This window comes from Zootoca vivipara, chromosome 4, assembly GCF_963506605.1.
Source record: "Zootoca vivipara chromosome 4, rZooViv1.1, whole genome shotgun sequence".
In the NCBI taxonomy this organism is placed as follows: Eukaryota; Metazoa; Chordata; class Lepidosauria; order Squamata; family Lacertidae; genus Zootoca; species Zootoca vivipara.
In genome coordinates, this window is record NC_083279.1 from 89564353 (window position 1) to 89591234 (window position 26882).

The 26882-nt window shown below is 45.4% G+C and overlaps 1 protein-coding gene across 1 annotated transcript in view; it reads left to right on the forward strand.

Annotated features, from left to right (window-relative positions):
* Positions 1–26882, forward strand: part of GRM5 (glutamate metabotropic receptor 5) — a 141203-nt gene that overhangs the window by 65979 nt on the left and 48342 nt on the right. Inside the window, exon 2 of the mRNA XM_035116210.2 lies at positions 16432–16667. Coding sequence (XP_034972101.2) covers positions 16432–16667 — 236 coding nt within the window. The remainder of the gene's footprint in view (positions 1–16431; positions 16668–26882) is intronic.

The following is a 26882-nucleotide window of genomic DNA, read 5'->3' on the forward strand; positions in this document are numbered from 1 at the left end:
GCTAAAGGGATGGCATGTTTGGCAAACCTTCACCAAGAAACTCCTGCCTGAAAACCTATGGAAAGATGTGCAGATTCAGATTTGTCCTCCACAGTCCCTTATGGATACAGTGGTACCTCAGTTTATGAACACAATTGGTTCCGGAAGTCTGTTCATAAACTGAAGCGTTCATAAACTGAAGCAAACTTTCCCATTGAAAGTAATGGAAAGTGGATTAATCTGTTCCAGATGGGTCCGCGGAATACTTAAACTGAAGCGTTCATAAACTGAAGCGAACTTTCCCATTGAAAGTAATGGAAAGTGGATTAATCCTTTCCAGACGGGTCCGCGGAGTACTCAACCTGAAGCATACTTAACCCGAAGCATGGGTGTAATTGGTTCCGGAAGTCTGTTCATAAACTGAAGCGTTCATAAACTGAAGCAAACTTTCCCATTGAAAGTAATGGAAAGTGAATTAATCCGTTCCAGATGGGTCCGCGACATTCGTAAACCGAAAATTCATAAACCGAGGTGTTCATAAACCGAGGTTCCACTGTACAAGGTTAAGACCAGGCATCCCCAAACTTCGGCCCTCCAGATGTTTTGGACTACAATTCCCATCTTCCCCGACCACTGGTCCTGCTAGCTAGGGATGATGGGAGTAGTAGGCCAAAACATCTGGAGGGCTGCAGTTTGGGGATGCCTGGTTAAGACCGTATTCAAGAAGACAATCTTACTTGACTACGAGTGATTGCCAAAGAAGAAGAAGTTGCTGGAAGCCACAAGGTGGGAAAGTGATGTCGCATCAAAGTTTTGCTTGCCCAATTGGGTAAGATCCTTGGAAGTTTGAGCATAAGCTCTGCATCTGAAACAGGCTTTTCCTACATCAACCCATTTGCAGCTGGCGCTGTCTGAGAATTCTGATGGAAACAGAAATGTGAGCAGAAATGTCTGGTATTTGCTTATTCATCTCACGTCCAAAACAGAAAGCGATCCAGCAAACACAGTCAGTATTCACTGTTGTTGTTTTCAGTCCTCAGGTGATTCCCTGGAATCACGTAAGGGCAACATGATCAATTACATAAAATTGCATCACAGGAAACAGCAAGTTGAATTACATTGTTTTCATCCAAAGTCGAACTGCAGCAGAGCGGATACAGCACTGCACATGCTCAGTGGAAATCAGTGCCTTCTAGCATGCCTAGCTGCAGCCCTTGTTAGAGCTTGGTGCTGCTAACATCAAGGTTGCAGGTTCGATCCCTGTATGAGGCAGCTGCACATTCCTGCCTTACAGGCCATTGGGCTAGTGTCAGGAGTATGGGCAGGAGTCAGACTCTGGGGCCTGTAGTGCTTTGCAGGACTGGGGCCTGCCTCAGCTTGTGCTGGAGAAGCAAGGAGTGGCCACTCAGGTGAGGCCACTTGATACCTCACTGCACCTGGTGGCAGGAGCTGGGAGGGATAAAAGCTCAGCATTTCCCTTCAGCTCTTTGCCACAGCAACGCGATCCCTGCCTGGTTGTAGCTGGCCTCTTGCTCCTTGGACCCTTGCCTTGCTGACTCCTTGCTCCTTGGACCCTTGCCTTGCTGACGCCTTGGTCCTCGGACCCTCGCCTTGCCGACGCCTTGATCCTCGACCCTTGGACCTTTGCCTTGCTAATGCCTTGCTCCTTGACTCCCAGACCTTCGTCTCTGCCTTGCTCCTTGACCCTGTGACTGCCTGCTATTGGACCCTCAGAAGTTCCTGCTTCCTCACCACCATCTTGCCTCTGGTCCTGACGTCCTCAGCCAGGACTTCAACCGCCCGCTGACCGGGACCGGGACAGATAGATGGTCCTCAGGGCCCCTTCCAACTCTACAGTTCTATGATTTTATGCTGCCAAATTCTACCCCTGAAGATTTGGGGACCCTGTGGAATGGCGTGAGAAGTGATGTTGGGAAACAGGACAAGAAAACAGTGGAGATCTGGGGGCCCAAAGATCCTCTGGATCCAAGCTACAAGCTTCCAAGAAGCTCTCGTGCACCCTGCACCATAAATCAAAAACCACTGCATTGCATCACACCAGCACTCCAGCCTGTTGCCTCACGACCTTAATGCCGAGCCACTTATCCTGTCAAGAAAGGAAGCTAAATGGTTTAGGCAAGGTTTTCTCTTAACAAATCCATGTTGGCAATCCATTTTTTTCCCCTGTAGGTGCTTACAAAATTGAATTTTAACAGTCCTGTTGTCTGACTAAATTTGATTCAAATGCACAGTGCTGCACTCCTAGAGAGTGTTTTGAATGTATGATGTTTGCTTATGTGCTCACGCAAGGGGGACTTGCAGCTAGGGATCGAAGGGGACGTCAGTTTTGCTTCTTCCTGTTTCTCATTCTTCCAGTCTTACATCCAGTTCTCCACATTTTGCAGCAAATGGCAAAACTTAAAAAGAAAAGGAACTCATGAAAATTCACCAATATTTTAGGGCACATTCTCCTGGTAATCACACTTTTGAATGCATTTTTGTGTATTATTTTCACCAATATATTCATTTTTAGGCACAGCACAATTTCCCCTAATATATGCATTTTTGATAGATTCAGCACTCAGTGAGATCAGAATTGATTTTCTATCTCATCTCTATCTACAAAAAACGTTGGAATGTATTCTCACTTCCTAACAGGAATATTTCTGTTCAGAATTCCAGCCAGCCAACCATGTTGTCACTAAGATGAAGAGAATGCATTGAAAAGTTTGGAAAGAATGAATGACTAATGGGAAGACTTGTAAGCACTTGAATGCTCATTGTTGTATAACCACCCCACAAAGAAATCAGAGTGAATGCTCAATAAATATCAGGTATAGTCTGACCACTGACACTCCTCTTCCTGCCCAGATGGCAGCAGGCAGTGGCCGTCCCCTCAATGGCAGGGGGCTCATGAGGCACTGGGTCCAGGTCCAGGCCACTGGAGGGTAGGAGAGGAGGGAGGGTGCCTATTGGGATAGAGGGCGGTGGGTGAGCTATTGGACACCTTACCTGCACTCTTAGGCAGTGGAGAAGAAGACTGTTGTTGTTTAGTCGTTTAGTCGTGTCCGACTCTTCATGACCCCATGGACCATAGCACGCCAGGCACTCCTGTCCTGCACTGCCTCCCGCAGTTTGGTCAAACTCATGTTCGTAGCTTCGAGAACACTGTCCAACCATCTCATCCTCTGTCGTCCCCTTCTCCTAGTGCCCTCAATCTTTCCCAACATCAGGGTCTTTTCCAAAGATTCTTCTCTTCTCATGAGGTGGCCAACATATTGGAGTCTCAGCTTCACGATCTGTCCTTCCAGTGAGCGGAGAAGAAGACTGGGGTGGCTCAATTTGGAGAGGGGAAAATATTTGGGGGTGGGGTTGAAGGGTCGTGCCCTTAGAATTGGTGCCTGTGTCATTTTCTTTATGCAAGCAAATCAGGATCAATGTTGAATAAATGATTTGTCTCAAAGAGCCTTCTATATTTTGTGGTGGGGGGGTAGGTTTGGATCTTTTGGTTCTATGATTCTGTAACAGTAAAGCTGAACATTGAAAGCTGCACATAGAGTGGTCCCTCACTCCTTTTGACAATAGGAGCCAAACCAGATGCACTAAGAAGCAAGAATGTAGATCAGCTCTCTCCACTGACATGTGTTAATATCTGGTGAAACCATTCCTGGAATTGTGGGTGGTGGAGATGGTTCTTTTTTTACACACTCCAAAGTTTTGCGCACTCCAGAACATGCAGAACAGATTGCGGGACTGCAGTGGAGATGACTGCTATTCATACCAATTTTCACACCACCTGCTATTTTGAATCCTTTGGAGTGAAAGTCTTTGTGCCACTGCAGCAGCCAACAAAACAAATCCACTGTTTTGGTTAAATGGCATTCTATTTCATGGTGCTCATCCTCCTCTAATTCAAGGCTGTCTCTGGTATCTCTTTATTATTGTAAATACACAGGAATGTATTGCCTAAAGTCACTGAGCTTATCTGTAAGAACTATGTTTGGCTATCTAATGGAAAATCATTCTGCAGATGGCAGCTGTTGTAAATCTTTGAGCCAACAGAAAACCAATTAAATGTTAGCTATCTTTTTTTTTTCCTCCCCTCTCTCTCCTGGCGGACATAATGCAAAGAAACCATCTCATCAATCAAGCAGATGTAAAGTTAATCAGTGCTAGAAAAATAGCACCCAAAATATAGTTATGGACATGTCACAGGAAAATGGAACAAATTGTGTACTCTGGTGTGTGAATGAGCTACTGAATCTCTGCCTGGGAGCAATTTAAGCAAGGGACCATGCAATGCAGATATGCGCCAGGATCCAGTACTCTGATCCTCTGCTACCACCTGGGGGGGGGGGGAAGACACCAGACAGAAACAACCTCTCAGATCACGAAGGCGAGCTGGCCCTTGAAATGGTTCTTAGCGTCCCTAGCTCTGCAGACACCCCATCACCACAAAGGTTCATGAGGCCAACCCTGCTTCAGTTTGAGAAGGGATCAGCACCTTCCCCCCTCTTCCAATGACTCCAGCCAGAGTTGCGAGATAAATTCAGTTCAGTTTGCATTTTACCTGAAAGAATGAGCAACTCAGGAAAGCAGCTACCTTTAGGGTTGCCAAAATGGCCTGAAGGAGTGTCTCCACCCCCATTGTTCAGCCCAGACACTGAGGTCCAGCTCCGAGGGCCTTCTGGCAGCTCCCTCCCTACGAGAAGAGAGGTTACAGGGAACCTGGCAGAAGGCCTTCTTGGTGGTGGCACCCGCCCTTCGGAACACCCTCCTGCCAGATGTCAAGGAAATAAACAACTATCTGACTTTTAGAAGACATCTGAAGGCAGCCCTGCTTAGGGAAGTTTTAAATGTTTGATGTTTTATTGTGTTTTTAATATTCTGTTGGGAGCCGCCCAGAGCGGCTGGGGAAACCCAGCCAGATGGGTGGGGTATAAATAATTTGTTGTTGTTGTTGTTGTTGTTAATTATTATATGCCCAGGAAGTCCCAGACATGTCCTCTTTTGGGGGTCCTACATGCCCATCTGGGAGTACTTTTACATTTTAAAGCAAATGTCCTGGATTTTTGGGTGTTGCATTTTTATATTTAAAAAGTGCATGGGTGTCTCTGGTTCAGGTTCTGGTTTTGGTTCTGGCATAGGCAGTCCAAGCTCTGGTTCAGGCTCTGGTTCCGGCAACTCTGGCACATATGACCCCAGCTCTGGCCTTCATGTGGGAGGCTCTGGCTCAACAGTAGCAGAGGGGCTATCAAGCGAATGCCCTAAAAAAAGCTCAACAAGTTTTTGTATCTAGATTTTTACCTTTTGAAATGTGGCAACTCTAGCTACTTTTTCAAATTCACACTGCTCCAAATTTTGTGTGATGCAGTTCCCTGACTGAAAAAATGTAAAGAAAGGAGTATGTTAGGAAAAGTAAAATACACGCCAGTAATGATAACATTACAGAAATGCATTTTGTTTCAGAGGGAATTGCTTGCAAAAAAAATATATGTGCATGTTGTAATCATTTATTGTTTATTAAATTTATCACAGGGGGGTTTAGGGCATAAAAGCACACAAAAATATGCAACATCATAAAACCAAAACAGAAAACAAAAACAAAGCATGCCCATGCAAGGAGAAAACATAGTCCTCATATACTCCTGCCAACTGTGCTTGCTCATATATTTAATACAGTCTTACAGCAGTTTATATCCAAAGATTTCTACTTGGTTTTCAAATGTTCAAAACATACAAGTAAAAGAACAAGCATAAATCCAGCAAATTAAAACACGGTTAAAAGTGAGATTTTAACTATTTAAGGCATTTCAAACTTATTGATAGTCTTAGATATTTAAATGTCTTAAATATTAGGAGGAAATGTGCTGATGAATTTTAGTGGGGACTAAAACAATTTTGAACCAATGCAAAAATGTGGCAAACTCCATTTAAGATTGGGGGTGGAGGGAGGAGTGGAGAGAAGGAGAAATGGATAGGTTTGACCATCCTCAACTCTATGTCCGCAGCCGCCACCAAACTGCAGACACATCACCGTACCCAATGGCTCCTAAAGCAAGCAGCACCCCTTTGAAGGTCAATGCTGTGCTGTTGCATATCAGGGTTGCCTGTCTTTAAAACAGACTCCAGGTACACTCAAACAGAAACAGTTCAAAGTACATTACAGCAGACAAAGAGCCCTGCTTACTCTGAGCCCTCCAGGTCCACACAGGCTTCCACCTCCCACTTGTCTCTACAGGAAGTTTCCTCTTCAAGTACTTTGCCCTGATCCAGGAACCAACGTATATCGTTTGCTGTGAGGTCGGAGCTGATCATCTGAAGGAAGCCAAACCGCTGCTGAAGGTTCAGAGTCTGCTAGCTGTTGGGCCAATATTTGAGATTAGTTGCTCCTGCTTCTAATGTGAGACCCATTCAGAGCTGTCCATGGTGCTGATCACATCCTTGCTCTGATAGTTATCTTTTGGGGAAGGTGAAACTAGAAAAGAGGTTCGGATGATATGGCATTAACATTAGAGACAACCCATCGGCCAGTAAATTCCTGCTTTGGTGGTGTTGGAGAATATCTCAGGTGTTTATTATGTGCAGATGGGTACACCAGCAAAAACAAGAAGAAAATTGGTCCGTGCGTGGGTTCAAGCCCCGTGTTGGACAAACAATTCCTGCACTGCATGGGGCTGCACTAAATGACCCTTGTGGTCCCTTCCAACTCTACAATTCTATGATTCCATGATTCTATGCTTCAGGGTGAGACCCTGCTAGGGTGGAAGGCGAGAATCAGGAAGGAGAGGGCTGTTCAGCATTCCAGGCTTGTAGGTTCCCTTCCCTCACCCACACTTCCAGGTTCTGGTTATTGTAAAGTGGATTTAATGAATATTGTTGTAGGTTTGCCCTCAGTCCCTTCTAATCCCTGGGGCCCTGCACCCAGGAAGGGTCAAAATCAGCTATGGGATTCTATCGCTGAACTAGGCAATTTAAGGCAAGTGTGCTTACCCCTTCATTGGGCAGGCGTTGTTGCAGACTGGCACTGTCCCCTCTTCACGATCCTGTGGCAGTACAGGGTGGAAGGCCTGGTTGGCATGTGTGGCCTACAAACCTCTGTGCACGGTCCGGGTTGTAGCCTGCTTGCAAATTAGCCAATCTCAGCCAGGCTACTGTGCAGGACCTCCCCAGGGGTGGGGTCAACTGAGCCAGCAGGCATCACTTGGGTCTGTGCTCAGAGAATAAATATAGGGCCTGCCCAGGCCTCCTCACCCAGTTCACCATTGCCCACTTAAACATAACCAAAGAAGTTGCTCTGTGCCATAGGGCAAATATCTGGGCCTTTCCTCTTTCCACCTGGCTGGGAAAACAAGCAAGAGGAGTGAAATTGTGTACGAGCTGAGCAAAAGGCAGGCCTGCCAACTGAGACAAGCATGCTCTGTGTGGGGCTTTCAGCCTCCGCTAGAAATCTAATGGGGAAGCAGGATTAATTAGGGTGTTGAAGCTGTGAGCCCCTCCATCTTATGCTTGGCTTTCATATGTATGTAAATAAAACCATCTATCCGAGGCTTCCTCAACCCCGGCCCTCCAGATGTTTTGAGACTACAATTCCCATCATCCTTGACCACTGGTCCTGCTAGCTAGGGATCATGGGAGTTGTAGGCCAAAATCATCTGGACGTTGAGGAAACCTGGTCTATCCTAAGGACAATGCAGCCTCTGTTGACCTTCACTCCAAGGAAAACGAACACTGGGTGAGCCCTGGACCCCTGGAGTATCTCACCGCTCAGAGATTGGCTTGGAGTGTATCAGTGTGTTGCCTGGTGGCTGGTAGGCAGCAACAGGAGAGATTGTCTGCCCCAGGGTAGGAGCCTTTAGCTAGACCTGTCTTCCCACCCGACCACTTGAGCAATGGGAGGGGAGTGCATACACCCTTGGCGAGGGGTGCCTTACTGGATTCCTTTTCTGCTTATTTGCTGCGGGGCTAACTAGTGTTCCTAACACATATCTAGTGTGATGTGTGGGCATTTTATGATTATGATTATTATTTGCTTTTTTGATGGATTGCTTGCATTTGTTGCATCTTCCTTTTCTATTAATATGCCGCTCACCGCCTTTGGGCCAAAAGAAGAAGAAGAAGTGTTATATAAATAAAGCATAACATAACATAACACAATGCCTAGCACGACACAGTATCTGCTAAAGCACTATCTGTCAGAGATCTGGCAGCTGCTGTGGCAGGAGAGGCAGCTTCTGTCATAATGATGTGGGCTGCAAACAGCTTTAGGTAAAGTGAATGAGACTGGACTGCCAGCTAATGAATGAACTCATTAACCTCTGTGACATCAGCGATAGATTGGCGTGTGCAATGGAATGGGGAGGGCCCGGGGAGCGGAATAACTGGAATAGGAGAAGTTGCCACTTCCCTGGGCAAGAGGTAATTGCTGGGCTTTCTGGAATCGAATTGAAGCCTTTTAGAAAGTGACATTTGTTGCACAACACTTCCACGACCCTCCATGTTTGTCTGCCCATCGCCACGGCTTGAGGCAAAGAAGAAAACTGTTCTTAGGGAAGGCTGTACAAGCTGATAGGCACAGCTGGTTTATCATTTTAAGGACAGAGCCAAAGTGGCTTCCATGGGCAGCCGCTCGGGCCCTGAAAGGGAATATGCCCAGTGCTCTTAGCAGTGCCAATTGCCTGGGTCTAGCTGACATTTTAATTTCCAAAAAAACCCAACAACTCAGTTTTGTTCATTTATTTGGGCAGTTTCTATACAGTGGACCCTCGGGTAACGTAACTTTCAGGTTGCGAACGCAGCAAACCTGGAAGTGTATACTTTCGGGCTTCACCGCGCGCACTCCGTGCATCCGCAGAAGCGCTCTGCGCACCACACACATGTGCAGAAGCACTCTATCACGCTCGCTATGTGAGTGCGCAGAAGCAGTGCCTAATGTTGCAGACTTTTGGGGGTACGTAAGGGCCCCTGGAACAAATTAAGTTCGTATCCAGGTGGTCCACTGTACTGCCCTTTGCACAAGCCATAGGGCAGTTTGCAACAAAGCCAAAGGAAATAAACAGAAAGCATAAAACACATAAGCAGGGTGGGGACGAAAGGGAAGAGTGAAACAGAGTGGCTGGAAGCCTGAACAGCAGAACTTCATACTGCAACATTTTGTTGTAGGTGCAGTGTATATCCTACATAACTCTCATTTTCAGTCCTCAGTTCCTCCTGGGTTAGGGTCACAAGCATTGCCAACATGGCACTAATGGGTGCCAGTGTGCCTTCCATTGCCTCCTATGGTGCCTATGAAAGGTATCAGTAAATATCTCCTCAAAAATCCACTATGCACAAGTGGCTTTTTTGCTCTTCCTTCCTGCCCAGTTATGTTTTGCACTTTTTCGACTGCTTCTATATGGGACAAGCCCCTTTAAACAGGTCCCAATTTCTTCAGATGCCAGGATTAGACACCTACCCACCCTTCCATTCTGAGGAGAGGGGAGGTGTGAAGAACATCCCTCTCTCTAAGTGAACATGGCTGTGGCAAGAGAAGTGGCATTTTTTTTCCATTGACAGGTGTGAGGCATGCCCACATCATTTTGTAGTCTCATGGCTTTTCCCGCTCATTTTGGTATGGCAGCCACACCTCCACAGCAGCCATTTTGGGTTGGGCCACACACCCTGTGGCAGCCATTTTGGGTAAGCCTCGTCCTCTCAGCACCAAGTTTATGTCTTTTGCATATGACACTTTTTCAAAATTCCAACTGTGCTCACTAGTCAAAAAGGTTAGTTTAAATAGCATAAATAATAAAAATTTTATTAAAGCTTTTTTCATAATACAATCAGATAAAAGAAAGTTATCTAAATAAAAACAAAAACAGAGAAAGAACAAGAAAAGAAAAGGAGTTTGTTTAGAGCAGATTAAGGAACTAAGTAGATGGGATTCTTTCATCTTTTCCTGCCAGCTCTTTCTCCACTCTGAACCAACCAACCACAACACACATCTTTTTTCAGATTTAAGGTTCCTAGACCTGTGTTTCTTCCCTCACAAATAGGTGCTTAGAACAGTGCAGGAAGAGAGGAGACTGAGAGGAGATATGATAGCCATCTTCAAATCTCTAAAGAGCTGTCACATGGAAGAGGGAACAAGCTTGTTTTCTCCTGCTCAGGAGGGTAGGACTTCAAATTAGCAGAAAGAAGATTCCAATTAAACATTGTGGGGGGGGGACTTTCTGAAGTAAGAGCTGTTCAACAGTAGAACAGACTCCCACAAGAAGGTGGTGGACTCTCCTTCCTTGGAGGTTTTTAAACAGAGGTTGGATGGCCATCTGTCATGGATGCTTTCGCTGAGATTCATAGCTGCCAAGCTCTCCCTTTTTTTTAAGGGAAATTACCTTATGCTGAATAGGCTTCCTCGCGGGAAAAGGGAAAACTTGGCAGCTATGCTGAGATTCCTGCATTGCGGGGGGTTGGACTAGATGACCCTTGGGCCCCTTCCAGCTCTAAGATTCTATGATTCTAGGAATAGGTGAAGCTGGTTGGCAAGTGAAATGTGAACAGTGACAAGTAGGGAAAGCACACACCCTTCCCTCCTTCTGCTGCTTCTCCATTCCAAATCACAAAGTGCCCCTTCTTGAAACAAAATGGCCGCCTGCACTAGTTTATACTCATTTTTATGTAACGGGCACTTAGGCCCTCCATCTAACCTATATGGATGTAGGACCAAGTATAGCTGCAATTAAATGCACTTCAGTGAATGGCACCATTCCCAATTTAAAACCGTTGTGTAATGCTAATTGCCGTGTTCTTTCCGAGTGGGTGGCAAAATGGAAGATAACATAAAGAATACAAAGTGGGGTTTTTTTCTTCCATAATAATAATAATAAAAATAAAAACCATAGCACTAAAGCGTTCAGACTTGCCCCCTTTTCTTACAGCAACAATAAAGAAGCCTTGTAATTCATATTTTGTTAGAAAATGGCCTATACACTTAGTTGCCATGGTTACTTGATACAGCTCTGTAGATGCTGTTGTATACCGGCAATCAAGCTTCGGGTACAAGTGTTAGAATTTCTAGGGCAGCGATTGGGAGACAAAGGGGACCTACGAATTTGTTTCCTGTGAGCCACAAACCTTATTGTCAAAACAGCCACAGGCCAATGCGGTAGGGTGACTATAATGCTCTCTTTGAACTAGAGGGATCTTGAATTTACGAATCTGCATTTAATCATAGAACTGACAGGCTGATTTGGAGAAAGGCGAGAGAGTCTCTGGGCACACACAGAGTGCTTTCCTCCCGAGAGCAGTAATGCTGGTTTTCCAGAGCAACTTTGAACTTGCAAAATTTCCAGACATTTCTCTGCTACTTTACATTGCCTGGCTGGCGCCCTGTATCTTTCATGCTTCTTGTTTGCCTGGATTGAGGATACAGAGGAGTTCATGTGTAGAAACTAGTCTACTGTACGGATGTAATATTTATATGCATTGCTCCACCCACTTTTGCCCCTGACCCCACCCACCACTGGCATGTTGTTCCTGGAAACTTGCCTAGAAAGGAATGCAAGACTCTGACTGGACAAGTTTCTCCAACCACACACCAATCGTGGGCAGGGCCAGAGTCAAAAGTAGGTGGAGCTATAAAAGAGTCTCCCCTCCTTTTAGTATCCAGTCTATTTCTCCATCGAGCCCAGAATACCCTCCTTCTCGAACAGACAGCAACTCTCCAGGTCTGTCTAGATCTAGGTTGTCCACCTCTGCCCTATCACGAAATCCAAACCCATTGTCCGCAGACTGTGTAGTCTGATGAAACTTTGGAACTCCCTGCATATTGGCATCAGTCAGACTTTTGTATGTTGGCACCCATCAGTCTCAAGAGTCAAACTGCTGCAGAACCACTGTGACTGCAGAGACCAGTAACGCATAACTGCATTAACAGCAATGATGTTCTGGGGTGCAAGCCTGGGCAGCGTGTCTGGAGGTCCTGGGCTGCCCAGATGACAAGACTTCACTGTATTCTTTTCAGCATCTGCTTAGAACATGTTTGTTTAGGCAAGCCTAACATGTATGAGTTACATGGGTTTTGCCTCTTTCCCATCGCCTATCTAGTTCGATAATGTTTTGAATGTTTTTTAAAACACCTGTTCTTTATGGAGCCTTTTAATGTTTTATTTCGTATTTATGTCAACCATTTAGAGGTTTCTTTACAATAAAGTGGGATATCAATGTTTGTTAAATGGATACAACAAATGGTTTGAATCCAAACGTAACGAGCCTCGAAGTGATGTGGTTCCAGATTGTCAGTTGTGTTGAAATACTATCTTTTGTACTGCAGCGGTGACCAGAGGGACCGAACAACACAACAGGAGCAAGGCTATAATCACCACCCTCATCATCATGGTCGTCACTCACCAAATCCATCATCACCTTCAATCTCATTGTCATCCTCATCACCAGTTTCTCACATGCATACTGTATAAGGTAGTCCTACCTTGATCCTTTATACATCCAGAGAGAGAGGTTGGGTTGGGTTGGGTTGGGTTGGGTTGGGTTGTAAGAATAACAATACCACATTTTTCACAAGCCTAGGACATCATCACCATGTTCTGTGGCCAATATTTTTGTAACTCCCTTTGCATAGGGACCAGGGAATAGGTGCAGTGGTACCTCTACTTACAAATTTAATGCGTTCCGAACGCACATTTGTAAGTCTAAAAAAATTGTAAGTCAAATCCCATAGGAATGCATTGGGATAAACAATTCGTAAGTCGAAGCAACCCTATCTAAAAATTCGTAAGTAGAAAAAATCCTTATCTAAACTGCATCCAAGATGGCGGACGGAGCTCCGTTCGTAAGTAGAAGCATTCGTAAGTAGAGTTATTCGTAAGTAGAGGTACCACTGTATTTTAAAACAGAAGAAGATGGGGATGATCCTAAAGAAGCATTGGCCCAGAGTCTGAATGTGGCCCTCAAGATTCTCTCCAGACCATACTCCTGGAGAGCCTTCTCTCCTCCCTGCCCTGCCTCACATACCCCTTGAGTGCTTTTGCCTGGCTGCAGTGCATCCTTGAACCCTGAAAATACCTTTGACTTGCCTGGAATGAGAAAAGAAAGGGGTTTGTGAGTTCACAGGTAACGTTTACATTAACTGCTCCTCCCACTTTTTCCTCTGACCCTGCCCACCACTGCCATATGGCCCCCAGAAAGTTTTACAAAAGGGAATGTGGCCCTCAGGTTGGAAAAAAGGTTCCCCATCCCTATGCTGAAACATTACAGCATCTCATTATTCTCCCCACCCCATCTTTTTTTGAACCTCTATTTTTTTAGAAAGTCAAATTCCTGTAGACTTTGCAGAGAGACACAGAGACCCTATGAATCTTCAGCTAAGTCAGTATGCGTTCATATTACTGCACCAGACTCTGTCATCTTCTGCTATTTGTTTTTCAGCGGCCGATGAAGTCATTCCTCTTACTTCATTCGCCATCACTTGCGCTCACTGCCTGGTGGTCAGAAAAAAAGGCTGCAGCAGCTTCGTGCGCAACTCACCCCAATTCAACCTCAGTGTGTTTGTGAAAAGAGCTGTGTGCATAAATGAGGACCTTAGGGACCAGGCTTTGAATCAATAGGATGAGGAAGAGTGGAGCTCCTACAAGGGTTAAATGTTTAGGTCACCATTGCTTGCTTCTTTATGGCATTTGCCACCCTCTGTATCATTTATCCAAGTTTGCACTGCAAATAGAATACCAGCAAGATATACAATAAAATAATGCGCAGGGTGGCTACTTTCTTCCTTCTCTGTCGGAGGCAGCATGCCTTTGAATGCCAGTGCCTGGGACCCATGAGTCCTGTTATCTGACTTTCCAGGGGTGACCTGTGGTGAGAACAGGATTCTGAACCAGATGGTCCTTTGGTCTGATCCAGAAGGGCATTTCTCATGTCCTAAGTGGCAGAGCCACAAGGGAGAGCAAAGTGATCAAGGAGATAGAGAAACTCCCATGAGAACAAGTTGCAACATATTATTATTATTATTATTATTATTATTATTATTATTATTATTATTACCCCGCCCTTCCCAGTCAAGACTGGGCTCAGGGCGGCTAACAACAAGAATACCAAAGCAAGCATAAAATAAACAATTCAATTAAAATGCAGATTAAATACAATGTTTAAATTCAATTTTAAAATTAGGAATCTACAAGTGCAACCTCATTTAAATATCAGTAGGATAAAGCCTTAGGGGAGGGTAACACCGGGGTCAGACTGAGTCAGTCCAAAGGCCAAGCGGAACAGCTCTGTCTCGCAGGCCCTATGAAAAGATGACAACTCCCGCTGGGCCCTAGTCTCCTGAGAGAGAGCGTTCCACCAGGTCGGGGCTAGTACTGAGAAGACCCTGGTCCTGGTCAAGGCCAGTCTAACCACCTTGTGACTCGGGATCTCCAGTATGTTATTATTTGTGGACCTTAATGTCCTCTGCGGGGCATACCGGGAGAGGCGGTCCCGTAGGTACAAGGGTCCTAAGCCGCATAAGGCTTTAAAGGTCAAAACCAGCACCTTAAACCTGACCCTGTACTCCACCGGGAGCCAGTGCAGCTGGTAAAGCACTGGATGAATGTGATCTCGCGGCGAGGACCCAGTAAGGAGTCTCGCCGCGGCATTCTGCACCCACTGGAGTTTCTGAGTCAATTTCAGGGGCAGCCCTGCGTAGAGCGAGTTACAATAATCAAGCCTAGAGGTGACCATCGCATGGATCACTGTGGCCAGGTCAGGCTGAGAAAGGTAGGGGACCAACTGCTTAATGCGGGAAGTGGGTTGTTGTTGTTGTTTTAGTAAGAAGTGACGGGATAGATGTGTGCAATATTATGCAATGTGGATAAGGAGAAACCTTTCTCATTCTAGCACTTATGGGTGTCCAATGGACAGATTAAAGACACCATACATAGTTGAACTATGGAATTCACTCTTCCACAGGAGATCATGATGGTCACCAACTTGAATGGTTTAAATAGAGGAGTAGGCAGATTCATGGAGGATAAGGCTAAAAATGGCTACTATTCCTGTTGGCTATGTTCTTTCTCCACTGTCAGAGGCAACATGTCTCTGAATGCCAGTTGCTGGGAATCACAAGTGGCAAGAGTCGTGTCTTGTTTGCGAGCTTCCCATAGGCATTTGGTTGACCATTGCTGAACTAAATGGGTCATTGGTTGGATCCAGCAATAAATAGCACAGTTAAATATCAGTTGAAACAGCAGTGTAAACTTATTTATTTACTACATATATATATATACCACCTTTACCTTCCAAGGAACTCAAGGTAGGGTACATTGTTCTCCTCCTCCCCATTTCATTCTCACAACAACCCTGAGAGGTAGGTTAGGCTAAGAGAGAGCAACTGGCCCAAGGTCACCCAGTGAGCTTCATGGCTGATTGGGAATTCAAACCCTGTCCTCCCAGGTCCTCCCAGGTTATAACACTATAACCATTACTCCACCCGCTTCCTGAAGAGAGCATCAAGGGTCTTCTGGTCCAGAGCCAAGCGCACCATTTCCTTTCTGTCCATTCCCCTTGGGTGTACTGACTGCCCTGGGAAGTAGGTACTGGGAAGGATGAAGTCTCTGGTGTAGAGGCAGCTTGATCCTTAAAGGAATTTGTTCATGGGTTGCTATGCTTGGGGGGGTCCCAGTTTTGGGGTATCTGACTCAAGATTCCTCCTCCTCCTCCTCCTCCTCCTCCTCCTCCTCCTCCTCCTCCTCCTTGTCACTTTACTCACAAAAGTGATTCAAAGAGCCTTGCGACACAATACTGTGCGTCCCAGCGGTTGGGACTCGGGCTTGGTGTTAAGAACCTTGGTCTGAGTTATGGAATTTGCTACCACAATTCTGAGCCGCAATGTGTAGTGGAGGAAACCAACTTGGATGCCTTTAAAAGGGGGTCAGAACATTTCATGGAGGTTAAGGCTATCAATGGCTACTAAACCTGATGGCTGTGCTCTGAATGAAAGTCACTGTGGGTGATGATTGGAAGAGTCATCATCCTGCTCGTGGGATTCCCATAGTTATCTACTTGGCCCCTGTGAGAACAGAACGCTGGATCAAATGGGCCTCTGATTTGATCCAGCAGGACTCCTCTTTTATTTTTTATACACATTCTTATGGGTTCGTCATTTCTGGGGCTTGTGCCACTGGTCCTTCTGGTTTATCTGGCCACTTGTCCTCTGGGTCTGATTGCAGGGCTGCTTGCCCAGGATTAGGTCCATGATATGGTACTCTCAGCCAAGCGTGTGAGCTGGTTAAATAAAGGAAACCCAAGATCTTACTGTATCTGTGCGACAATAATGAAGCACCTTCCTTGCCCAGCCACAGTTCTCATTTGGCCAGGGTCCCCTTGCTATTCCCAAGGACGCATGCCAATAATTCTCTTCAATGATTCACAGCAGCCCCGTCCTCACAGAGAGTCTGCTCCTTTTATTTATCTTTGCAGCGATGGCTGGGCAGACAGATACGATGTGACAGAAGGATACCAGCGCGAGGCTGTTGGCGGAATAACAATCAAGCTTCAGTCTCCGGATGTGAAATGGTTCGATGACTATTACCTGCAGCTTCACCCAGAAACCAACCACCGAAACCCATGGTTTCAGGAATTTTGGCAACACCGTTTCCAGTGCCGGCTGAAGGGATCCCCTCAGGAGAATATGAAATTCAATAAGACCTGCAGCAGTAAGCATCTTTATTCTTACATGTCTGTTTATTTGAAACCAATGAAGTCCAAGCTGTTCATTGCTTCTGGGATTATGGGAACGGGAGGAATCAGTGTCAGGATGAAGGTATGGTGCTGTTAAGAGTCTTTTGTGCCAATGAGTTGGGGGCAGACTCAAACAACAGTTTCATGTGGTAACAAAAAGGTTGAGCATAGCTTCTATTCTATTATATCTCTATATTCTGGAATTTGGTTTCGTTTTGCGGCAGTTGTTTTTTATTTTATTTTATCTTGTTACACACCACTTTGATGGCCTCAGGCTGCGCAGCATTTCACTAATTTGTAAAATAAACTTATAAATAAAAATAAAGAGTAGTATCAGTCAGATGTGTGGACCCAGGTGGCGCTGTGAGTTAAACCACAGAGTCTAGGCCTAGGGCTTGCTGATCAGAAGGTTGGCGGCTCGAATCCCTGCAACGGGGTGAGCTCCCGTTGCTCGGTCCCAGCTCCTGCCCACCTAGCAGTTCGAAAGCACGTCAAAGTGCAAGTAGATAAATAGGGACTGCTCCGGCGGGAAGGTAAACGGCGTTTCCGTATGCTGCTCTGATTTGCCAGAAGCAGCTTTGTCATGCTGGCCACATGACCCGGAAGCTGTCTGCGGACAAACGCTGGCTCCCTCAGCCTATAGAGCGAGATGAGCACCACAACCCCAGAGTCAGGGGCCCCTTTACCTTTACCTTTTTAGTATCAGTCAGATACTTTTCTGCTCTTCCAGCAGCAGAGATTATTTCATTTGTAACTTAAGGGTTAGCTCTGATACTGTCAAAAAGTCAGCTAGCCTAGAGGGGTGCGGGCGGCGGAAGGGTTGCTTAGCAACCAGAGTCACATGATGTTCACTGAGGTAGCACATGCTCTGATTGGCTATGTAGTTCAGAGGGGGTTTCCCTCTGTATATTTTAGCTGATTTCCCCCCCTCCTCCTATGTACAAGGACTGAACTAAGAAAGACAAAACCTCTCTTTTCCTTTCTCCTCAAATTGCGCACTGTTTTCAGTTTGCTCGGTAAAGGGTCAACGGGACTTTTCTCGGAGGACTTCATTTGCATTATTTAAGTGACTTTGCTGACGGTGATAAATATAACAGAGCAGCAAATGTCAAGCCCATATGAGCCAGGGTTATATTTAACAACTCACCTGCTAGCATTAGGTGACTAGGAATTCCATGCAGTTGAGTGAGTGGGGCAGTCGCAGAGGGACAGATTGCCCCATCTTCCTCTGCCAGCCTGCTTGGTTTCTATGGCATCTGCAGAAGACAATATTCTTGCATTCTTCTGTTAAAGAGTGAAGCTTACCTTCTAAATCCCGGACTGCAGAATCCGGGAGCGGCAGCCATGTGACACCGGAAGTTGCATCGACGTAACTTCCGGTGCCGCTTTGTCCTTCTATGGGCACCAAAAATGGCTGCCGCCGGCTTCAAAAGTAGCTTCTACGCATGACCGGAAGTGCGTCGACGCAACTTCCGGTGTTGCCCCGCCCATCTATGGGCACCAAAAATGGTCGCCGCTGACACCGGAAGTCGCGTCTACGCACTTCTGGTCATGCGTAGATGCGACTTTTGAAGCTGGCGGCAGCCATTTTTGTGCCTGCCCATAGAAGGGCAAATCAGAAATTAAAAAAATGGCCGCCGGCAGGAGAAAATAACGGAGAAAAACGGGAGACGAAGTGATACAGGGGGCCACTGGGAAAAGGTAAGTAAAAACGGGGGTTTCCCGGGGAAACCGGGGTACTTGGCAGCTATGGAGTGAAGGCAATCAAAGCTGGAGCACAAACACACTCCACAAAACACCCTCACTTGCAATGGGATATTTATTTTTATGATAACAGAATGCAGGAAACTGCCCTATCCTGAGTCAAACCATTGGTCAACTAACCTGGGGTTGTATATATTGAGAGTGGGTCTCCACAGGTTCAGACAAGGGGCATTCCTGGCCCTGCCTGGAGATGCTGGGGGTGGAACCTAGGACAGGCAAAACACGTGCTCTATCACTGAATTATGGCCCTTCCCCAGTTGTATACAGCCTGAGACCCACTCAGTCAAATCCAGTCCATTCGTTATGCCTGCTAGTCTACTTGCATGCTGGGTAGATCTCCTGGCGTCATTGCAGGCTTGCGAGTGCAGCAACAGGGAGCTTCTCGAGCAGCAGCCGCACATGTTCCCTTGCCCTTCATCCGGGGGCCAAGCTAACATGGAAAATAAAGCCTCTTTTTTGTTGGAAGTTTTAGCCGTCCTTAATTCAAACACTTGCTGCTGCCTCTGCTAAGTGCATTGATTTTCTGCCCAGCCGAAGCGTTACAGAGAAGGAGAAGTGTTCAGAGTTATCCACCTTGATTCTCAATGCTTTCAGCTCCGTGTCAGAGAAGTCGGGCGAGACATATGGAGTCCCAAAGAAACAGATTAAAAAAGCAAGTAAAGGAAGTAAAGGAAGGGACTCTGCACCATCATTAGGATGGGAGAAATGAACATGGGTGCATTTAATGGGGTGTGCTAGTTTTAAAGGATCAAACTGTGCTTTGGAGAAGTTTGCCCTGTGTCCAGGACTGATGCAGTTAATCGATACAGCTTGATGTCTGTTACAGCAACTCAAAAAAAGACATATTAAAGGTCTTTCTTGTGTGCTTCCCACAGACATCTTTATATATATATATAATCTTTTTTATTCAGTTTTACACTACACATTTAAATTCAAACATTAGACATGATCATCAACATTTAGGATTCCTTGAATCCTTATACTTCCTTCCACCCTTCTGTGGTTTCCATTTTCAATCTTTTTCAACTGCATCATATATTTTCTCTATTTTTCTTAAAATAATCAATTTTTACCTTAGTTTTAGTACATTACAAGCATTACTCAAATCCTGCCAAAGTTTTGAGTTGTTAAAGTGTTCTCTTAAGTAATTTGTTTAAAAAAAAACCCATTCCTTATTAAATCTCTCTTCCTGGTTTCTGATTTTCCTGGTCATTTTCGCCATTTCAGCGTAGTCCATCATCTTCATCAGCCATTCCGGTTGGGACTTCTTTCCATCTCTGGGTCAATAGTATTTGCACTGCTGTCGTCACATACATAAATAATTGTTTCTGCACCTTTGGTATTTCTGCACCTAAAATTCTTAGTAAGAAAGCTTCTATCTTTTTCACAAACATTATTTTAAACATTTTTTCCCCAACCCATTATATATCATTTCCCAGAATGCTTTTGCTATCTTGCACATCCACCCACAGACATCTTATTGACTGCTGTGAGAACACGATGCTGGACTAGATTGGCCTTTGGTCTTATCTTGCAAGCCACTTGCTCTTCCATTTCTAACTTTGCTAGGACTGCTGAAACAGTGGCCAGCAGTGTGTCTAACCCCATGAATCTTCTCCTGTACAGATTTCCAACCTTACAACTGTTAATAATAATAATAATAATAATAATAATAATAATAATAATAAATTTTTATTTATACCCTGCCCTCCCCAGTCAAAAAACGGGCTCAGGGAGGCTCACACCAACAAAACCACAATAAAACATAAAAACTAATTAAAATACAGATTAAAATACAGTATTAAAATTTAAAATGCAGCCTCATTTCAAGTAGTCCATAAATCCAGGCCATGAGAGAGGAAAACACAGGGGTCAGGCTAAGTCCAACTCAAAGGCCAGGCAGAACAGCTCTGTCTTGCAGGCCCTGCGGAAAGATGACAAATCCTGCGGAAAGAGCGTTCCACAAAGTTGGGGCCAATACTGAAAAGGCCCTGGCTCTAGTAGAGGCCAATCTAGCCACCTTATGGCTCGGGATCTCCAGAGTATTGTTGTTTGTGGACCTTAAGGTCCTCCGCGGGGCATACCAGGAGAGGCGGTCCCGTAGGTACGAGGGTCCCAAGCTGCATAGGGCTTTAAAGGTCAAAACCAGCACCTTAAACCTGATCCGGGACCCCGTAAGGAACACTATTCCTAGCAGGGATTGTGCTGGCAAAACAGGAGCCAGCAGAATTAAAATCTCCACTCACAGAGAGTGGAAGGTTCAGTCCTGCTCTCTGCAGTGTGTTTGGGAGAAGTGGAAAGGAGATGCAGTGCCTCGTTGTTTTCCCTTTCCACCTGTGTTTTTAATTAACCTTTTAAAACCTTGATTGAACATGTGGGCTGGCCCTTGGATTGCTTCGGGAGGCGGAGGTTGGCCCAGGTCAAATTGGACCCAATATGAAGTCCTGGATTTGGGTCCTGAATCCGATCCAGTGGGTGGGAGGAGCATACAGAGCCATTACAATTATTTAGGTTAAAAAAAAACAAACCACCACTCGCAGGTGGTATCTGGTGTACCATTCAATACAGTATCACAATTTAAGCAGCACAATAGCTCTGCAAGAATGGCACAAGAGGCAGCTTCTCAAGGAGCTTGTAGACCTTCAGAAGAATCAAATTAAGAAGCAGAATCTACCTGTGGAGAAAAGGAAAACACTGAATACAGGTAGCTAAGGATACACCTGCTAGCATTAGGTGACTAGGAATTCCCTGCAAGTGAATGAGGGGGGCAGTCAAGGAGGGACAGATTGCCACATCTTCCCAGGTGCACTAAGATCCTATGTACTTGTGGACTTTTTGTAGGCTTCTGATTGGCTACTGTGAGGTGATGGGCTAGATGGGCTTTTGACCTGCTTGAAGAAGCCTTCTGCTTTGCTCCCCTTTGGTCAAACCCACGATAATATTTAGCAAGGCGTGTTTGCCACCGCCACCGCCCCATCCTCTTCCCCCCCCCCCCCGTTCTCCACATTCTGTGGGCTGAGAAATCAACCTAGTTTTGAAAAGCACAGGTTTGTAGCTCAGCTTAATCCCTGGTAGCGGTTGACTTCTGTGAAGTGTGAAACAGACCCATCTCAATTTAACTCTTATTCACTTGAGTTTGAATTGTCTGCCTGGAAAACCATCACTAGGCCATCTACAAAATTACACAGCACAAATCCCAGCACAGATCAAAATCATCCCGCTCTTAAAAGAAAATTCAAGAGAACTGTATGTAATAAAATAGATGTTTTCTGTGTGTTGTGGGTTTTTTTTTTTTAAAAAAAAACAACTACCAATGTTGTTTCTGGTTCAAGTTTGGTTTCTGTTAAACGACTAGTATAATTAATTACACAGTGCATGCACACTTAATTCTGGGGGTGAATACTTTGTTAAAAGTTTTGCATATTGCAACATAATTTACTGCTCAGCATTCCACTTAATTTCAATTAGAATGGATTTCCAGTGCAATCTATTCTCACAGCTATTATGCTGATTATTCTTAATTAGGAGGAGAAATTACCAGAACAAAAAGGTAATATGCCGTTTCCTTCCTCCCTCCCTCCCTCCCTCCCTCCCTGTAGGTTTCAAATTTTCCTTGGGTAACAAATGTCCCCTTCTATGGGGGGTGGGGACAGACAGCTTGAATTGCTTCCACATCAAGGGTTGCTCAGAGTACACCTGTTGAAATCAAGGGGCCTAAATTAGCCATGGCTATTGAATGGGTCTACTCTGAATAAAATCTAGTTGGCTGCAGCAATTAGGAAAGATGTGTAAACACTTGTTTTGTGACATTTGTATTTATTGTTTTGTTGCATGTTTATCTTAACTTTCTCAAAGTAGCATGCCTACTCCTCCCCACATATTATCCTCACAACAACCCTGTGAGGTAGGTTAGGCTGATAAATGTTGACTAGTTCAAGGTTACCCAGTGGGAACTTTGAACTCTGGTCTCCCAAGTCATAGCCCAACATTCTTATCACTACAGCAGATTCCATGTACCTTCTCAATTTTTAATTTGCAACAACCCTGTGAGGATTATTATTATTATTATTATTATTATTATTAAACAAAAAGTCAGTAGGGAGCATTTGAGTCTGATGACTGTATTAGCTGTTTCAGTCCCTTGATTTGTAGGTGTCCCCTGTCCCTTTAAATAGCTATGTCAACAGAGGGATGTTTGAATCTCACAGCTTCCCCATCAAGTCTTAAAAAGTGCCACCTCCCTTCCTGGGCTTAGCTGACAAGTATCCTATTTTTCATGGGAAACCCCCGGATTTTAATCTGTTCCCTGCTGTTCTCCCGAATGGAGAAAAATCCTTCGAAATCCCCCGGATTTCCTATCTGCCAGGGAGCCTCCATTTTGGGTGCTGCTCTGCCCATGTGTGGGCACCGGAAATAGGGCAGAGCGGCACCGGAAGTCGCTTCTACGCATGCCCAGCGGCCATCTTGGTGGTGGCCTCATGGCGGCGGCCACCACCAAGATGACCGCCAGGCATGCGTAGAAGCGACTTCCGGTGCCGCTCTGCCCAATTTCCGGTGCCCAAACATGGTCAGAACAGCCCCGGAAGTTGCTTCTACGCAACGTCCAGTGCCGCGACGCTACTGATCCCACATTTTTCAGCGGGAGACTTGGCAGGTATGCTTCCTGGGCCATGACTCAGTGACAGAGCACATAATGGAACAAGATTGTTTTCTCCTGTTCTAGAGGGTAGGAATCGAACCAATGGCTTCAAGGTACAAGGAGATTCTGAGTAAACATCGGGAAGAGCTTTCTGACATTAAGAGCTGCTCAATAGTGGAACAAGCTTCCTTTGGAGGTGACGGACTCTCCTTGGACGGTGGATGGTCACCTGTCATGGATGCTTTAGCTAAGATTCCTGCATTGCAGTGGGTTGGATGAGATGACCTTCGAGGTCTCTTTGAACTCTACAACTTTATGATTCTATGCAGAAGGTGACAAGTTGAATCCCCAGCATCTTCACGCAGGGCTAGGAATGTCCCATGCCTGGAACCCTAGGATGGCCAGCCACTGCCGGGCAGTGTAGACAACCCTGAGTTTGCTGGACCAATGGCCTGACTCAGAGAACTCGCCTTCCTATGTCTCCCTACATATTGTGTAGAATATATGAAGTATTGCCTTACCGTAGCAGCAATTGGAAGGTGGCTGTGTGGAACCCTGCAGTATTCTTCATGGTTTATATATGAATGTCTTGATTAAAATTAACGTGCCTCCTACGTCTGTCTGCGCTAGCCAGCTTTCCATCGCAGAGCAACTGCAAAAGCATGTTTTGCCACTGACACCCCTGCTAGTTTGAAAAAGCACTGCAGCAAATGTACTTTTTGCAACCTTCCATAAAGCACATTAATGGCCTCTGTGTTTGTTGTTGTTGTTGTTGTGTGTCTGTTTTAATGCCTCTTGGAAGATCGAGATGGCCTTCGGCAAAACACAAGCTGTTTCTGCTGCAAAGATTTTGCATCTCCCCCAAACAAAAGAGTGGGCAAACAGCATGGGGAGATTTATATTACAGCACTCCAGCCTTTGCTCAGTAGGATGAAGGTCTCCCGCTCTTCAAAGTGCTTCCAAGAACACCTGCATGATGCCACCTCTCTTCTTTCTTCCAACCCCCCCCCCTTTTGCATCAAACCTTTGGCACAACAATCTACTACCTATGGCCTACAAATGTGGATTTGAACCCCGGTCTCCCAGCTCCTAGTCTGGCACTCTGACAACTGCACCATGCAATACACAATTTTGTCAAGCAGTATTGCCTAATGCAATGCATTTTAGAATTCCAATAGACACCTTTTTATGAACACTTTGTCCTAGCATATATTTTTGCAGTGGCGGACTTGGGGATTCCAAATTTCAGCAGTGCTCTGTGCAACACCAAATTTCTGCATACACTCCCCCCCTTTTTTACCTTCCATTTTACATCATTGTTGTGGATCCCTCTTGGCTCAGTGCCCTGTGAGGGTGATCTGGTTGCTCTCCCCTAAATCCACCTCTGATTTTTGTACACATTACTTCATTGGAGATGCTCTAAATGGCCTTGGTCCAGTATACCTGAAGGAGTATCTCCACCTCCATCGTTCTGCCCTGACACTGAGGTCCAGTGCCAAGGGCCTTCTGCCGGTTCCCTCGCTGCGAGAAGCCAAGTTACAGGGAACCAGGCAGAGGGCCTTCTCGGTAGTGGCACCCGCCCTGTGGAACGCCCTCCCACCAGATGTCAAAGAGAAAAACAACTACCAGACTTTTAGAGGACATGTGAAGGCAGCCCTGTTTAGGGAAGCTTTTAATGTTTAATAAATTATTGTATTTTAATATTTCTGTTGGAAGCCGCCCAGAGTGGCTGGGGAAACCCAGCCAGATGGGTGGGGTATAAATAATAAATTATTGTTGTAAGGGGAAAGGTTTATAGAGAACAACCCCCTCTCATCAGGTTGAGTTCCTTGATGAGCAGCCAGTTGAGCACAGGATCAGATTACAAGAGCCAGGAAACAGGAAGGCAGAGCCGAGGCTCTGGCAGCATCAGAGAGCCCTTGCTCCAAGGAGATGGAGAAAGAGCAGGGGAAGAAGGGACCGGCAGACAGTCAGCAGGAAGGCCATTCCCCCCCCCCAAACGCCGGAATTGAGGTGAACGGCTCCCCGTAGGAGCAGAGGGAGGCGCTTCGCAGTTCCCAGGCTGTTGTGTTGGGTGCGCAACAGGAAGCAGGCATTGCAGGTTTCTGACTCGGACTGAGGCAGACATGTTTACAGACTCTTTGCACTGTGAATAATATGCACTAATAAAAACATCTGAAAAACCAGCAGATGTGGAGGGCCGTTACTCAAGATTAGCCACAACAACCCCCTGACAATTATTATTATTATTATTATTATTATTATTATTATTATTATTATAGATCCGCATTGCAAAATTCAGAGAAGTGAAATATTTACAAGGTGGCTGAGTTTCAGTCAGCATCTTGTCTTGGAAAGTGAGAATTAAGTAGGCTTGCCCTTAAATGTGAACTGGGCCAAATCCCTCCCACAACCCTACCCCACATCAGAGCACATTGCAATAATAAAACTTTGAGGTTACCAATCCATGCATTTGAACACTGTGGTCAGGCTATCCCTGCCCAAGAATGGTTGTCGTTGTCGTACCAGCTGTAGCTCCTAAACGACACTCCTAGCCAATGAGATCCAAGTCCAAAAAGAGCAGGGGAAAGAGAATGCACTTGGGGGTTGCCTGGCAACTGGCTCTAGAATGCTGAGCTGCATAAAGAGAACAGAAAACATTTGATCTAGTTATAGGTAGGTAGCCGTGTTGGTCTGACGTAGTCGAAACAAAATTAAAAAAAAAAATTCTTCCAGTAGCACCTTAGAGACCAACTAAGTTTATCATTGGTATGAGCTTTCATGTGCATGCATACTTCTTCAGATACCTGGTTACAGGTAGGTAGCCGTGTAGGTAGCCGTGTTATTTTTCTTCAGATACCTGATGGACTTCCATTTCATGTGACTCAATGTGGTGCCTTCCATAGAAGAAGTGTGCATGCACACAAAAGCTCATACAAATGACAAACTTAGTTGGTCTCTAAGGTGCTACTGGAAGGAATTTTTTTATTTTGTTTTGAAAACATTTGAGGTTCTGAGAAAGGAGCATTTGACAAGGCTAATTTCTGGAGCACTGGAAAAAAGCTGAATAATAGGAGGGCAAGTTGCAAAGCAAGACACATGGGGGGATGGTGAGGTCTTGGAAGATAATTGAAGGGATGCCCTATATGTTATTAGTGCCACTGAGCAATAAATGCACCTTGAATGTAATAGGAGAAGTCACTGGAAGGCAATTGCAGAAATACATATATATCATAGCTGTCAAGTTCTCCCCTTTTTAAAGGGAAATTCCCTTATGCTGAATAGGCTTCCTCGCGAGAAAAGGGAAAACTTGACAGCTATGATATATGTGGAGAAGCAGGGATGGTAAGCAAAGTAGAACAACCCTCCAAACTTTGTATCGTTCTAGAGACAAAGCAGAAACGGGAGTGCCTAATCTTAAATTATATTATGAAGCCTTTCAACTCAAAGAAATGATGCATATTATTAATGATACTCGAATATTCTCGAAGCTACGAACATGAGTTTGACCAAACTACGGGAGGCAGTGCAAGACAGGAGTGCCTGGCGTGCTATGGTCCATGGGGTCACGAAGAGTCGGACACGACTAAACGACTAAACAACAACAACAATTAATGATACACCGAAGATCCTGTGGGTTCAAATGAAATTATTCTACACCACCCCTTCAATTAATGCTCTGCCCTTGTAAAATCCTTCCTGAGCATGGACTGGGAAAATACGCGCTGCTTAATTGGCACTTTCTGAAACAACATTCAAACCAAAACACAGCCAGCCACCCATTGAA